Below are 17,341 nucleotides of genomic sequence, written 5' to 3'. Positions count from 1 at the left end.
GTCATGGGCCCAAAACCAAGCAAATCGTTCAAAATTCAGCTTCACCAGTGCCTACTACAGGGTCACAATCCCTTCCCTAGTTCTGCTGGCCACACTATTCCTGATAAAGGCCAGGATGCTGTTGGCCTTCTTGGCCTGCTGGGAACACTGCTGGCTCAGGTTCAGCTTCCTGTCAACCAGAACCCCAGGTCCTTTTCCTCTGGGCAGCTTTCCAGCCACTCTTCCCCAAGGCTGAAGCTTTGTCTGGGGCTGTTGTGACCCAAGTGCAAGAGTAATAGTAATGTCATAGATATTCCTGAAGGCAGCTTAAAAGTAGAAGTTAAATAAGAGAGTTAAGCACAAAATAATCTCACAGAATAAATGTATTAATGGCAATGATTACTAAAACCCCACATCATGGGGTTCATGGGCTATGAACCTCAGTGTCAATTAATCTGAAAATATCTTATACTCAAGAATATATTCAGTAGCTTTGGCTATTGTAAATAAGGCTTTTCATCCAACATACTTTATTTTCCTATTTAAGCCAGTGTATATGCTAAAAGGATATTCAAATCTCTAAAATGGCCAAACAACTATATTCCCTAAAATGACATAATCTAACTATATATCTATTTAGAATTCTAATAATGTACCAATAGAGTGGTCATGTACAAAGAAGAGAGAATGAACCTTCATTTTTTTCAGTTCAATTCAAATGTTAGGGAGATTTTCAGTGATTATAAATCATCAGAGAACATTCAAAAGCCAATGCCTCATGAAATGGCAGTATCCATATCATCAGACAGGTATTGCATATCTGCAATTGCTTTAATTAGGTATTTTTCCAACTGACTTTTATAAGGGAAAAATCTACACTCACACTGGTGTAAATCAAGGATTTAATTACTTACCTTGGTGTAAACTGGAAAGAAACAAAGTAACCATACAGGATAGTGTGTGAGAGGTCTCATTTTTCTCTCAGTGGTATAACTCCCATTTCAAGAGATTCAGAAGATGATGGGATTATAAAGATAGAAGCATGCAATATATATGCTTGATAAAGCTTTAGTATGAGCTTAGTTTTCAGTATGTCAGAGCATAGTTTACTGACATCAGCAGGCTTGAGCATGGGACTGTGTGCTTAGGAGATCCAAGGCCTGATAAAAAGCTCTGTCCCCTATTCAGAAAGTTAGTCTGTTTGGAATCTTTCTTCCCAAACCTCCTCTTTTATTGTTTTTTTTTTTTTACTACAAGATCCCATGATATCATGTAACAGACAACACTGAGGTATTGAGTTAAAAAAACCTGCACTACCTTAGGATATCTAAAACAAGCTACTCCTACAGGTTTCACAGCAAGTCAGGTGTAACTTCAAGTCAAAAAGCACGTACTAGTGGGAAATAGAAATAACAAAAAGATATTTTGGAAGAGAAGTGGCTAACTAATAATTTGGACAAGAAGCCTTGAAAGTACAGCCACTAATGATTTTGAATGAGAGCGTTTCTTGCCCTCAAGTTTATTACATAGGGTTTCAATAACAAGAAGTATACTAAGAGATCTACTTTTAGACACCAAAGCCATTTCAGAGGCACCAAAATCAGGCATGTGCCCCAGGTTCTTGCTGGACACTGAATCCTTTCATCTACTTGCAATTTTCTAAAAGAGCAGAAGATGAATAACTTACTGAATGTATTATGAAGTATATTTTTTCTTTGATAATTTCTTGCAATCAGTTTAGGGAGCTTCAAACTTGATGTCCACAAACAGTTTCTCAAGAATCTCTCATGCACAGCCTTGGTAACAGAAAGCTTTCTTCTCCACAGAACAGTAGTGACGCATCTTCTGAACAATCAGCATGCAAAATTCAAATTGAGCATAGGGTGGCTGTACTTTCATTGGCAGAGTCCTGAGTGCTCTCCCTGCCCTTGCAGGGGTGTTTTGCTGCCTGCATGCAAGGCCAGCTTGTTGGTTTGTGCTGGGATGTGTGGCCAAGCCTCAGTGCAGGGGATCCCTCTCCTTCCTTTGGGAGCTGTGCTCACACTGAGGCTCTTCTCCCTACTCTGGGGCTGAATCACATCTGTGCCTCCACTTCTCCCGTGCCCCCCTGACCCTAAGCCTGAAACACAGACTGACCATGCCTTCATCTCTGATCTGGATCATCTCTATGGACTTGCTGGGAGCTCCTCAGGCTGGAGCTGACGTTTCTTACCATCTCCAGATCTGATCCTTACCCTCAGTTGCTGTTCCTGCTCCTGACACTCCACGGAGAGAGAGCCCAGCCTTGCCTCTTGGCAGTGTCCCTCAGCTCCTGACTTGCCTGCCCTTGTTGAGCCACTTGCCCTCCCTGCTCCCTGACACACAGGCTTTTTGCAGACCAGATTTCCAGATCTGGTGAACTTTTAAGAACCCTGGCCTAACCTACATGATAACACTCGAGGGAGCGTGAATATGGCACATAAATTAACTTCCTGTTAGAGCAGGTAGTCACAAATATCTAAACAAGGGACTTTCTCATCTTTTCTGTTTAAATTCAGTAGCAACAACAAACACAGGAGTCCTTCTGATTTTGGAGCTGATTAAACAAAAGCCCACATTCACTCCATTAAAATATTTTGACAGAAGTCTACTTTATGGAACTGTTTTCAAGATGCCATTTATAAAGGGATGACAATGATGGCAATGTGGGCTTTTGTAGTTTGGATCCTGCAGCACTCAAGTCAGCTTCTGAATTAACATCCTTAGCACGCAGTGGTTTCAGTGTACTGCGTGTTCCACTTCTGTCTCTGACTCAGGAAATCTCAGTCTGTACAAATTTAAAATACATACTGCACATTTAATTAACCTGACCATCAAACCCCCTTTTTTAGGTTCTTGCAAGGAAGACAGGGACATGTGTCTCTGGCTGTCTGTGTGTCTCTGTGCACATGCAAGCATGCATTTTTCCATGCACAAACAAAGGGTAGATAAACGAGCCTCCTCAACCAAGTCTATTGTCTGCAGCCAATTACAAATAGCACCAATTATTCCTGTATTGAGGCATGGGTAAATTTTAAGAGAATTCCCAGTTGGAAGATGAACTCACAACATATACAGATGTAGGAGAGGACTACTGACTGCTTCAGCAGCCTTAAGAGACTACAATACCTGAACATTTTCTCCTTGCATACTTCACAGTATTGTGCAGAAGAACATATGTTGTTTTAAGGTTAATAAGAAGTAACAAAAAAGTTAAAAGTGTATGCATTTTAAAGGAAAGGAAGATCTGAAGTACCCACCTATTAATTATTAGATAAACACGGCCATTGACTTTGGCATGGCTATGAGGTGGGAGGTGAAATCACAAGAATGCATGAGATGAAAATGGGAAATGAATTAGAGAGAGAGAAAAGGAAAGAGTTAAATAGGAGTGGATACACTTTCCTGGTTAGTGAGAGAGCCCTATTGACATAGCAAAGCACAATCTTAAAGTGTAACAAATACCTCACAGTGAAAAGTCTAGGAAGCTTATATATTAAACTATATGCAGCTTCAGTCATAACTGCAAGTTCTTTTCACAGATCCCAAAATGTGAGAATAGTCTTTATTGCTTTATCTCAAGTAAACCAAAGAATACTTTGATTTTTTTAAGAGATAGTTGTAATGGAGCATCACACCACAGAAATGATCTTCCTCACAGACTTTATCTCTGCTACACCATAATTCATGGTGCAGCAAGGAAACAGGCTTGGGAAACCCTAATCAGACGTTTTTTCTTTCTCTTGCAGATATAAAACTGGTCTTTATAAATCAGCTTTATAAACAGTGACAACTACCAATTTCTGTCCCCTCAATTAGCAGGTAGCAGAGTCTTATTTTTGAACACGCCTGCAAATTTTGCTCACATAAAGCAGCATTTTAATAGAGGAACAGTCTCAAAAATTTTAATAGGACTCTTCAGTTAGACTCAAACATAATACAGTAATAATACCTAGCTGTTCATGAGCAGATAGAGGACTTGGAGCTGCTTTATTACTTTTATGACTAGTTCCTGCTTGTTTTAACAAGTTTGCTATTAAAAGGATATGTTTCTGTCTGCTTTTTAAAAAATGAAGTTCAGGTTTTTTATTTAGAATTTTTTGTTTTTCTGCAAAAGAAACATAAAAGCACTTTTGAAAGTAAGCCAGTTGCTAGTGTTTTTGAAGAAAAAATGAAGTTTTACTGGTTTTGTAAGAAAGCTGCATGACACAAATGAGTCTTTAATCTTTAATTGTCCTTGCAATTTATTTCTGTTGCTAGCATTACTGTTTAGCTGGAGCTGGTTGTTGTGCTAGTTCTTATCCACCTTTATGCATCATCAGTACAAAAGTCAGCTGAGCTCTCATTCTGAAGCTTTGAATTATAAAGCCAACTGATGCTTACTACTTATTTACCTCATCAAAAGAAAACAGTTGGACTTTCACATTAGGTATTATTTATGGCAATAAAACCCAGAAAAAGTGTCCTGGTTTGGGAACTGGATACATTTATGAAAGCTTCTGAGTAGAAACAAACACTACATATAATTAGCTTATTTTGAAATAATTTGAAACAGCAAATAAAGCACATAGACCATATTTACAGGTTAAAAATACCTAGCTACTTATCTGACAGCTCAATACAATCTAGTATATGTTTAGACTTAAAAAAATAGCAATATAGTAGCAAGGAGGAAAAAAAAAAGCAAAAAAAAAAAAAAAAGCTAATGATATCACATGATTCTCTTCACCTGTCATTCTAGTAAAAAAACCTAGTGTGACAATGTGTTTACTTTCAGCACCCTATCTAAATGTTACTTCCTCATGGCTAAAATGTCACTGACTACTGATAAAATCTACATCCCACAGTTTTCTTTTCTGAACATTTTTTTTTTTTTTTTTCCTATCAGCAGGATACTAAAAACATTTTGCATTTTAAGTTTCAGTGGTTCCACCCTCTGAGAATGATGTGGTTTCAGACACAGTGGTTCTGTTCATGCCAGCATTTGGAGAGCTGAAGTGAATATTTTACTACTTTTGTATGTATAACAGGAAGATTTTTAAGTAGTGATTTCACAGCCTGAGGGTACTTACTATAGCATGAATGCACCTAAATCCTGGCAATGCCTTGTTTTTTGGGTTTTTTTTTTGTTTGTTTTTTCCCCCAGTTTGTGCCTAGTGGGTTGCACTAGGAGGGAGGTAGAAGATGTTTCTGTGTTACTCAGCACAAGTGTAAATTGTTTCAGCTACAAAATTGCTTGCACAGTTATTGCAAAGTGTAGCACATTTCCCCAAATGCCTCAGCTCAGGAACAACCCTGTTTCAGCTCAGGCACACAACTAGGATCTGGGTTCAGGGCTATTCTGTCCAGTTCTATTAACTTGGACTTGCTGCTGCACAAAAAGTTTGCTCACAGGCCATTTCTCTTGCATCTACCATCAGATTTGGCAACTCATAAAAAAAAAAAAAAAAAAAAAAAGGAAAACTTTTTAGGCAAAAGGTCATTTTCAATGGTAAGTTAAAAAAAAAGTACAACATTGCTAGGAAATTTTAGCTAGTTTGATTTGTTCTGGTTTTGGCAGCTTGAGTAAATACAGAAACCAGAAGCATTCTACAAAAGTAGATGTTATTCATATGCACTGCTGATAAGGAACACAAACATACTTGTACCAAGAACTGTAAATCTGCTTCATGTTAAATGGAAAGCATGTAAAAGATCTGAAATGCTTTTGTAAATGTAGCAATCCTAGAACAGAATCCTCTGTTAAGATAAACTGCCATTATTCCACACCACTCTGGGGTGTACGTGATGTTATTCAGCCAGTCCTCATGCACAGGAGTGAAGTTGAGTTACACTTATCATTGGGCAGGTAAATACTCCAAAGTGGTGTTGAAATGAATTAGTTTCTTCAAAGAACTAGAGTAAATGTAAATGCATAAGGTGACACTACATACTACAAAAACCACTTCTCTCTCATATTCCTGGTGCAAGATCCTAGGCCAGACATGGTTTTATGCAGGAGAATATGAAAGAATTAAACTCGTGAATTGTGAGCTCTCAAAAATCATGAAAAATCAATAATGAACTTGATGAGATTGCTGCCTGTTTCAAAGAGCTTGCATAGCCAAGTGGCAGTAATTTAAAGAGTGACCTGAGGCTTGGGATTTTTCCATTTCTGAAGCTGAGCTTTACTTTAGCTGTCACAGTTACCAAGTGCAAATGTGGCATTTGTGAAAGATTGCCCAATTTTCATCTGGCCCTCAAAATGGACAGAAAACACAAGTGACACAGTTTACAAGCCATATTTTCTACTATTGATAGGACTTACAAAGAGGCATGCATAGCAGTTAAGCATTAACTCCCATTAAAAGTCAAACACACTGAGATAAATAAATATTATGAGTACCTTTGAAAATGTATCCCAAAATGAAAAACTTTAATGTGTAAGGGGAAATGGGGAAAGACAGATCCTTGACTGTGGTTTGTTTAGCAGGGTGCGGGATTCTAAGGGATGCTGATTATTTTTTGCCCCTTCTTTTTAAAAAGGTAATCATAGCAAAGGTAAATAACATCTAATGAAGAGTGAGCATAAAAATTCAGTCAGAAACAGCATTTTCGTATACAGCTAATTAATAGTTTTTTGGTTGGGTTTTGTTTGGTTTTTTTTTACCTGTAAATAGTGTTGTCCTGTTTGCTGGTCACAGCTTTTAAATCAGTGAGCTGGAGAAATCGGTCATGGAAATAGTGAAGGTGTAAGATACAAGCCAGTAGGAAGGAGGTGGGGATAAAGATGCGTGTGAATAGCTCAGCCACAGAGAACCGCTTTAAGCCAAGGTCTGCTAGTCTGGAAAAAAAAAAATAAGTAAGTCACTAAGACATCTTTTCCCAGTAAGATTTCTTCCTTGCCCTGAGACATTATTACTAGCTACTTGCAATGGGAAATAAGGGGCTTGTAGTTGCTATTTATTTTTAGTTCTTTTAATTCTTTTAAACCAGTAAGTTTGATGCTGCAAATATCTTACATTCAGACTCAGTAACATAGAGAGATATTGTAAATTTACAGATCTAAATGAATGAACCCTGACGCAGATCTTCTGAATCAGATGAGTTGTCTCTGATGGGAAGTCCTGCTCTGGAGAGACATTCATACAACACATACTTTCTAATAAGCTCCTGTTGAGAAATGCCCAACATATCACGGCAGATCCACCTACAGCAGCTCCAGACATCCTGAAAATACGCTCCTGAGCTCTCCTGAGATCTTATTGCTATGGTCAAAGAGGCAGAGAGAAGTATTGGCACTGAATTTGGAACAGAAGCAGTGCCAAGGCCTTGGCAGCAGATGGGAGGAAATAATGACTCTTTGAGCCCCTCTCATGATCTTGCTGTTCTCAGTTGTTACACAAACAAAACTATGGCTTCAGAGCTGAGTGCTTAAAGTCAGCTATGCCTGAGGATGGTCTCATAACTTTTTTCCCTCTCAAGAAAGAAGAGTGCTCTCAGAGCATTCTACCACACAGTTCAACTCCAAAGAAGAAAAAAAAAGAAAATAAATGAAAATGCCTACTTGTTTTCATCCAGGCCTGTCATGTTCTTCCACAATCCAGGGAATGACTCAAACTGGTACGTATAGATGAAGATAAGTACCAACATCGTGTAAACAACCACAGACATCCAAAAGTATTTTAAAATCCTTCTCCACCATTCATAGTGCACCTGAAAATCACACACTAAGGATGTTGAAACCAGCTGAAAGGAAGGACACCGACAAAAATACTGACAAAACTGTGCTGGCAAAGTCTAAGAACATTGTTTTTCTTAACTGCCCTGAAGAAAACAACGCTTACCCAACAGCAGCCACAGTTCTTTGAGGTACAGTTTTTATCCTGATGCACATACAACTAAGTAAAGTCTTCTGTGTAAAAACATCTGCTGGGACAGGGCCACAGCCATAAAGGCCAGGGACAGCTTCAGTAACTCTGTTTCATCAGCATTAGGTGATGAAAGTCCAGGAGGAGAGAGACTCCATGCTCATTGGGGTGTGGAAGATGTTTGTTTTGGCTGTCACAGAAACTGGTGGCAGCACAGGACATGCACAGGCCTGGAATTTCCCCACACATGTTCTCCAGCTTACAGTAACATGAGGTGGAGTGTCAAAGCAGAGGTGTCAGTTGGTCTGCATCTAATTTATGTGCACTTTGCTTGTCATGATAATCAAAAGACAAAGGAGAATTAGACTTAACCCCTTCAAATGATCTTTTTATATTGTATCTAACTAAAGAAGAAACCCATTGTTTATGAATTCTGCTTGGAGCTACTTTATTACCAAGCTAAAGGTATGAACCATTGTATTCAAGAGCAAACTCCAGGTAACACAGTTCTCACCCACCTGATAGAGGGCCACACAGAAGAGGAACAGTACCATATAGATGATTTTGTACATGACAATTCTGCCCTCAAAGCTGACAAAGAAGAACATGCCTCCACAGACATAAATCCAGTACTTGATGAACATAGCCATCACCAGCTTCCCCAGGACTTTCATAATATCCTGTTCATCCTCATCATCCTCTTCTTCCTCTTCCTCCTCCTTCTCCTTCTCTTCTTCTTTCTCCTTCTCCTCCTGTTCTTCTGCTATTTCTCCCTCTTGCAACTCCTCCTCTGCAAATACAGTCACATTTGGCCTCTGTTTTGGGGGACTTTTAGTAAGAATTCAAATGGGTGGAAAGTAAAATCTCTGCATACAACACATAAATTTAAAACACAATATTCACTAGACACTGTATTTTTGAATCATACATGCCTCCAGAGCAGGGAAAAGAGTTTTAACTTCATGTGAGCTTCAAACTGCTTGTGTAGCCATACAATGCATAGCTATACATCCTTACTAGACACCCATCTCCACTTTGTCTGAAATGGAGGCAGCTGTAGTGGAAAATTAGAGACTAAAGGTTGTATAACAGTCAAAATGCTTTTCATGGCAATACCTATACTCCCAGGCAATAAACTTAAACCAGAAATAGAGAATCCACCAGCACAGTCAGAAGTCTCTCATCATGAGTTTGAAGTTTAAACTCTCACCTTGAGTTTGAACCTCTCATTTTGAATTTTGTCCTCTAGATAATATTGTGGTTATCTCCAAAAACCACAGACAAGAGAAAACATTAACATAAAACCAAACAAGCTTAAAAAATACAAATGCTGCACAAATACGGTGGTTTTTCAAAGTATCTATCACTTTTCCAGCTTCCCCTACTGTACCAGAGCCACTGCAGAAAAATCAAACTGCTTTTGCTCTATGAAGATATTAGGATCCCCCAGCTATTAACCCTGTGAGGCTTGTGGAAGGCAGGATAAGTATTCCCCAACATCAAGCACACATAAGCAACCACCCAGGTAAGAGAGCATGTCAAACTCATAGCAGGTGGTTCACATTGAGTAACATGTCAAGACTTCACCATCACAAGTCTTGCCCACCCACTCCGTGCCACCCATCATCCCTCTTCTCAGACTCTTTGATTGCTCTTGACTTGCAAATCTTTGCAGTGTCCCTCTCTGATACTGATCAGTCATTTTACTGAGACAAATATTGTAATGACTCAAACAGGAAGCTAAATCCCTGGTTCCCAGTCTGGTTTTCTACCATATTAGTGAGTTGAACTTGTTCAGGTCAACATCCAGAGACACAGAAAAGGGCAAGTAAAGTTTGGAGGAACATGTGTCCAGTACCAAAAGAGAGAACAGGGCACAGAGCTATTATATGAGCTGAAACTTTGCTCTCAGGTATGCCTCTGAGAGCATGAGACCCTGCACTAAAAATAGAGATGCTTATTTTCCCATTTAAATCAGTATTTTGTAGAAATGTTTCTGTACAAACAAAACTTCCAAAGAATTTAACAGCTTTACTTTTCCTATGTAAACTCTTTATCTCTTGTGGTTAAACTCCTACAGCAATTAACTTTCTGGTTTGAGTTTGGGACACAGGAGTAAACTGCTAAGTTGAAAGTTCCATGAGATTTCTCAAATGAGTTATTTCAATTATCTTCCTTTTTTTTTTTTTTTTTTTTTTTTTTTTTTCCTTGCAGTTCAAAAGTAAAGAGAATTTGCATTTTGTTTGCATTTCTAAAGTTCAATTTTGCTTTAATATTATATCCTGATAGTTGCACATAAATTTTCTGATATCTTCCTTATCTAAAACAACTATCTTGCTAATTGCTTTGAGCACTACAATAATGCAGTAACTGGAACTTCTATCATGACTGAAGGAGTAAATTGAATGTGGCTTTACCTTTTTCTTCATTTTCTTCACTTTCAATTTTGACCTCAGATAAAGTTGCTTCTTTTAGCTGAAGTGCTTTTTGTTCAGTGAGGTGTTGCCTAAGCAGTAGCCAGAAAGTAATTGTGAAAAGAATCTGCAAACAAAAATCAAAACAAAAACAACAGACTAATTGTATATCCTATAGCCTGCTAATGAAAACATATATTTCAAAATTTTTGCAGTCTTTGTTTTCCCTGTCCATCAGAAAATGGCAATGATGACATCAATGTCGAAGTGCATCTTTGAGGAAGTGAAGTTATGTCCTGTATTAAAACCAACTTTCTTTCATTTCCCTTTTCCATTGAGTAATAACTTTTCCTGCACACCTTTTCTTAAAGGTGGTTACCTATACAGTTCTATTGCCCACAGTCCAGTTTTAACTCTTGTCTTACAAGTACAGGGATCTTCACACTATATACTGATTGGTATAATTTCCATCTGTTCATTTTTATTCACTTTTCCCTTTTTAAAGGGAAGAAGCACAGACAGGTGAATGCATTGTCATTACTAGAGTTTTGGTATATATCCTGAATCTTTTGATTTAAGGAGTGTTCAGGAACTTAAATGCAATTAATTTTAAACCCAAAATTTCTTTCTATGTCTTCAAGTTACAAAAGACGCAGTCAACTTCATTTGTCTTGCATCTGGAGCAGCAACCAGAGTTAAGATGGCTCTTAATTCTTTGAAGAGTTTTAAGGGATGATAATTCCATAACCACAGCATGCCATAGAAATAAATAAATCTCTCTAATGAAAAGTGCATTTCAGTGCTTTGCAAAAAGCTAAATTCAGCAGTGTGCAACATTCAGAGCTGGACCAAATTCAGGAAAACAGCATGATGCCTATTCATCACTTCATTTTATTTTTGCCTCCTGCAAAGTTTCCACTGACTCCAGTGGTGCAGAACAAGGGTTATTTCACTACTTCATAAGTGTGTCAGAGCCAAATGTTTTGCATACAATAGATTGAAAAGGCCAAAAGTACAAAGTAAAGCACTCTCATGTAACCTGCCAGTGCTTCATGGCAGAAAGGAGAGGCCCCAGGCTGGTGACAGCTGTTTTCACTGACTTCGTGGCTATGGCTGAGCTGCAGCAGCAGCCTGGCAGCCTGTGTCAGTTGTCTCAGCCTCTCCAGATGCCTCCTGGAGCTCTGGCATTTGAAACACAAACCATTGATATTGTAAAACATTAGCTCTGTCTCCCTGCTGCATTTACACCTTGGTCTCTTTGGAATTTCCAGAGTCGGAGATGGCTCTAAGAAAAGTCTTGAAGGGTGGAAGGTCAAAGAAATGTTTTCAGTCCACCTTTTACAGTATTAATTTCATTTCCTTTTCAGATCAGGAAAACACACAGACAGCATGCAGAAAATGGAGCAAAAAGAATTAAAGTACATTTCTTTATATTTTCCGCTCTTTGCAGAATACATTATCCAACCTTTAGTTAAAATACAGCCTTTATCTTTAGGGCTATAAACTAGGAGTAACAGGAAGGGACAATTACTTGAATCCTTGAGAGGGCATGACAGACAGGCTGATGAGCAAAAGACTCCTGGGGTCATGAGAATAAAAGGAAACACATAATAAACAGAAAAAGGGCTTTTGTGGGGTCGTCGCTAGAATTTCTATGTAAGGAAGGAAATGCTTTCAAGGCACCAGTTCAGGGAAACCTTTCAGGTACCTTCTGAGGAATTAGCATGCTGGGTACCTCTCTGAAGTGCCTGTACACTACTGCACGCAGCATGGGGAATAAACAGAAGGAATTAGAGACCTCTATGCAGGGCTATGACCCTGTTGGGATCACAGAGACAGGGTGTCATGGGTGCAGGGGTGCAATGGAGAGATACAGGCTCTTTAGGAAGCATGAAGCTGCAATTGGTTTGAGAGCATAGCTGGAATGCATGGGCTGGAAGAGGATCAGATCAGGGAATACACAAACAAACTGATCATACATAAATCCATGGGTCCTGATGGGATGTGCCTGGAAGTGCTGAGGGAGCTGCCTCAGAGGCCATAATTTTTGATTGATTGTGGTGACTGGGATAAGAGCCATACTGGAGGAAAGCAAATGCTGCTCCTATCTTCAAGAAGGGCAAGAAGGAAGACATGGGCCAAAAAATCTCACCTCAGTCCCTGGGAAGGTGTGGGTGGTGAGATGCTAGAACAAGTCACTTAGGGAAGTTATGGATGGTGCCTCCCTGGAAGTGTCCAAGGTGAGGCTGGACTGGGCTCTGAGAAATTTGATCCAGTGAAATTGGCCTAGTTGATATTTTCTGTGATTATAAGATGATGGAGCAGCTACTCCTGGAAACAATTTTTAGGCATGAGAAGGATCAGAAAATCAGAAATAGTCTGAGTGATTTCACTAAAGAGAAGCCATGTTTGAATAATCTCAGTGATTTCACCAAGGAGATGTCATGCTTGATCAACTTCAGGAACCTCTACAATGAAATTATTGGCTTGGAAGATGAGGGGACAGTAGTGGATACGATCTACCTAGGCCTGAGGAAGGCTTTTGACACTGTCTCCCATAAGATCCTCATAGACAAGCTAGAGAAATATGGGCTCCATAAGCAGACAGTGAGGTGGACTGGAAACTGGATTAAGAGCTGAGCTTAGAGCGTGGCTATCAGCTGCATAACATCTGGCTTGAGGTCAGTGACTAGAGATATACTCCAGGGGTCAATACTGGGTCCAGTCCTCTTCAATCTCTTCATTAATGACCTAAATGATGGGGTGCAGTGTACTCTCACCAAGTTTCCTGATGACAAAAAACTGGGAGGAGCAGCTGATAGCACCATTCAGAGGACCTTAAGAGGCCAGATAAATGGGCTGACAGGAACATCATGAAGTTCAACAAGAGGAAGTACAAAGTCCTACACCTGGGGAAGAACAACCAGTTCAAACACCATTACATGTTGGGGGCTGACCCCTGGAGATCAGTTGGGCAGAAAAGGCCTGGGGGTCCTACTCAATAAGTTGAACATGAACAGACAATATGCTCTTATGACAAAGACGGACGGAAAGTTGTACCCTGGAATGGATTAGAGGTGTTGCCAGCAGGTTGAAGAAGGTGACCCCTTCCCTGTATACAGCACTGTTGAGGCCTGGATTCAAGTGCTGTGTCCCATTCTGGCACCCCAGGACAAGAAAGTCATAGGCATATTGGAGACAGTATGGATGAATGGCCGCAAAGATGAAGGGACTGGAGCACCTCTCCCATGAAGAGAGGCTGAAGTAGCTGGGACTGCTCAACCTGGGAAAGGGAAAGATCAGGGGAAATCTCATCTGATGTCAATAAATACCTGAAGGGAAGGTGCAATGATGACAGAACTTGGATCTTTTTAGTGGTGACCAGTGATGGGACAAGAGACAATGGGCATAATCTGATACACAAGAGGTTCTCTCTGAACATCAAGAAACACTTTTTCACTGAGGGTGGCTGAGCCCTGGCACGGGTTCCCCAGGGAGACTGGAGTCTCCATTCTTAGGGATATTCAGAAGCCACCTGGGCACTGTCCTGAGCAGTTAGTTATAGATTTCCCTGCTTGATTAGAGGAGTTGAACCAGATGACCTCCAAAAGCGTCCTTCATCCTCAACCAGTCTGTGATTCTGTGAAATTCACTGAGTGCATTATATTGAGCATAAAAAACCCTACTAGACATCCTTTATTAGTTTTATGGGTGTGCCCAAATCATCAAACATACACAACAGTTTCCTTTCTCAACACCAGTTACTTTTAGATATTTGATGGTGTAGGTAATAAGGAATAATGTCAAAGGGGCTGACCTATTAACAAAGTTAAAATTTCTTAGAGATTTACAAGGTCTCTTACAAATTTACAGCTTGAAACTGCAAAACTTCTCCTGCAGAACCTCTCGAGGTTCATCAGTGTTACTAAAGTAGCCTTACATCTTTACAGCACTCACTAGTTTTCAGATGCATTAAAGACCCAGAAATGGCTGTCCACAGGACACTGCCAACAAGGAAAATCACTTACAGAGTCATCTTACATGGTAATTAGCAGTCACAAGGGAAGTGATTCACTTAGCAAAGGGGAACAGTGCCAACTAGATGCACTCTCTGAGATGCCCCTCTGGGGCTCTTTAGGAAACAACTTCCTATTTATCTCATTCCTTCCCCCAGAAGCAGACCCAGCAAACTAAATGCATCTTGTAGTGCTTTCACAACACCAAAGGAAAAAAAAAAAAAAATCTGTCATGCACTGAGGTCAACAAACTCTTTTTTTCCTGACTTGAAATGGATTCCAAATCATGCTGCTTCAGGTGTAAGAATAAAGAATTAAAGCTCAGTCACAGCTCTGAAATGCTGCTTGTGCCAAATCATAATGGAGAGAGTAGCACTGGTAATTGCAATGACACCAGAGTTCCAGTTGCCATTATATTTAGAGACAGACCTGATGTCCCATGGGTACTAGTCTAACAAATCGAATCATATCTTGTTTTGCATTCATTTTATAAAACCAAGCAATTGAGCAATTTACATCTTCTAAGAATTTGGTACAGAATGATCATTAAAATCTACGAAGATGTCTGAACAATTTGTTACAGTATTAGCTTAATGAGGAAGAAGCAATTTTATGAAGACTATTTTTTAATGATTTAATCGTTATTGTAGAACTGCTACTGAACAGGATTATGTTGAATACTGAGGATCCACTCTTAAAGAAATGCCAAGAGATCTACACCTTTTATGATCTATTTTGTGGTTTCATAACACACAAGCTGTTTGTAACACCTACCTTTGATGCCAACTCCCCAGGTTCCTTTCTTTCCAAAAAACCAGATACCTGAGGAAGCTCATCATTCCTCAGCTCAATACTCCATATATACTGCAACGTTAGCAACAAATTTCCATAGAATACCATAAATGGTGAACTGATCATGGCATATTTCCTTCGGTCCCGAATCATCCACAAGGTGCAAGACCAGATCAGTAACACAAAAGTCAACCAGCTGTGATAGGTGATGCTCCACGCCTTGCGGAAGGAGACAAGAAAGGAAAAAGGGTTCACAGATACATTCAGGAACAACAATGATGCATATTGCTGGTTATGCTTAATTTATACTTCTCTATTTAGCACACTTTTCATCATCATAAGACTCTCACTCATATTAATCAGCTACTCCACCAGCCACAATAAACCCCTTGGAGAATGTGCAGAAAGTGAATTCTTAAGAAGTCCCCAGCTGAGGGCAACCCCTGCTTTGTGCATTAATGGCAGCCTAGTAAGGTTTTTAAGCAGACTCATTGCTTCTCATTACAACAAACTAACAGAGAATGAAAATACAGACTGTTGGGCACACCAGATCTTCTTACAAAACTAACAGTAGAGTAGGAATAGTAAAACATATTCAATGACCACTACAACTTTAGGCCTTTGACATCCAGAAACTACGCTACCTCCACACTGTTCTAGTTTTTGTGGAATCAAGTTAAAATGGAAAGCTATGGTGTGTGCATATTGCGTGTACCTAGCCTGAAGAACGTTTAGTTTACACTAACTATGGTAGGTTACCTGAAATACTCACAGCTACAGAAAGTTTCCTGTAGCTTGAAGAAATAATGAAGCTTGCAGAAATCTGTTACTGAAAACTGTTCTATTAAACACTTGGGAAAAGGACTGGTGTTTAAAGTGCTTGTTCTTAACATTGTGTTATCAATTTAGGACTAAATTCAGCTAGAAATATGCTGCTGTGACTCTGGAATAACTGCCAATAAAAAAAAATTTAGATTCTTTCTCATTTTAAATAGAAACTGGATGTTTCAAAATTTTCTATCAGCTTAGTAATTCAATTCATTTCAGTCAGACTAGCTCAGCCCCCTTGGAAATTATTCTTTGAAGAACATGTGAAAAACACTGATGTGCTACTTCTCTCTTCCCATTTAAAAAAATAATTTCACTGAGCTCTCCTTAGCTATGGTGTAAGTGGAACTTTTTCAGATTACACGGTAAATAAATAAATTCATAAATGTATTTGGGTCATATAAAATAGGGGTATACTACTACAAAAAAAGCTAGTAGTGTCTCAGGCTACAAGACAGCTCCATTGATATTGAGAGATATGACCTTAAAAATTAATTAAAAAGTTAATGCAGATAACACAAAGCATGTGAGATTTAAAAATTGGAAAAAGAGGCATTGTGTCAATATGAACACAACTACTGTCTCAGAATGCATCCATCCAGATGCAGATTCTGCACAAGGAGTCTGCTTTATTTAGCTGAGAAATATTTCCTGTTAAATGACAGCAAATAAAGTTTGAAACTTTATGCAAACAAGAAGCAGCCAAGCTAATTTGTTTTACAATTTTTAGTGCAAAAATGGGCCAAGAAGCTTTATGGTTAATTTCATCATAGTTGAAACCTTTCCAAAACAGTAAACTAAAGCTTGCATTGGGAATATATATAGACAGATTTAACCATTATGCGGAAAACCTGCTATTGGTGCAGCTTGAGGTATTTGCATCAAGTGGGCTTAAAAGCAAGAAATAACATGAGAAAGAGAAATGAGGGTGGTATGTAAAACAGCAGAATCTTGCTTGACACAAAACTGTATTTTCTTTGAGACTTTTCTGTGTGAATATAGGAAATCAGACTTTACAGATCTTTTCTTCTCAGAGGCTAACTAGATGTATGCTTCAACCTGAAATAGGAACTATATAATACTATGAAATGCTTTAATTTTGTCAGCAACTTTCTGAATGGAGCAAATGACGAGTCTGTTTATGCAAAAGCTTTGGAATCAATAGGGAACTGAGCACCAGTGCTTTTCTAACATTCAACAGGCAACAAAGCCCAACGTTTGCAATTCTGGAAATGAGATGCTTTACCCAGAACTTCATGTGTTGCCCTGCCTGTAGGTCTATAACAGGACTGAGGGATTAGGCATTAATAATCTAAAACAGACCCAAAATTTTGCAGACAACATACTGACATTTTCTAACTGATGTAAACACTTACTGAAAACCAATTGATGAGATTATTTTCAGGAAAACATTGAGAAGACTCGTAATTTCTAAAATTGACAG

At 39.0% G+C, this 17,341-nt stretch overlaps 1 protein-coding gene across 1 annotated transcript in view; it reads right to left on the bottom strand.

Annotated features, from left to right (window-relative positions):
- Positions 1–17,341, bottom strand: part of PIEZO2 (piezo type mechanosensitive ion channel component 2) — a 309,019-nt gene that overhangs the window by 78,534 nt on the left and 213,144 nt on the right. Inside the window, exons 13-17 of the mRNA XM_071737144.1 lie at positions 15,052–15,288; positions 10,265–10,388; positions 8,366–8,637; positions 7,544–7,692; positions 6,647–6,820 (exon numbers count right to left, since the gene is read on the bottom strand). Of these exons, the coding sequence (XP_071593245.1) occupies positions 6,647–6,820; positions 7,544–7,692; positions 8,366–8,637; positions 10,265–10,388; positions 15,052–15,288 (956 nt within the window). The remainder of the gene's footprint in view (positions 1–6,646; positions 6,821–7,543; positions 7,693–8,365; positions 8,638–10,264; positions 10,389–15,051; positions 15,289–17,341) is intronic.

The sequence above is a fragment of the Heliangelus exortis genome, chromosome 2, assembly GCF_036169615.1.
Source record: "Heliangelus exortis chromosome 2, bHelExo1.hap1, whole genome shotgun sequence".
NCBI classification, from domain to species: Eukaryota; Metazoa; Chordata; class Aves; order Apodiformes; family Trochilidae; genus Heliangelus; species Heliangelus exortis.
Note: the sequence above shows the minus strand (reverse complement) of the source record. Positions and strands in the feature narration are given on the sequence as shown.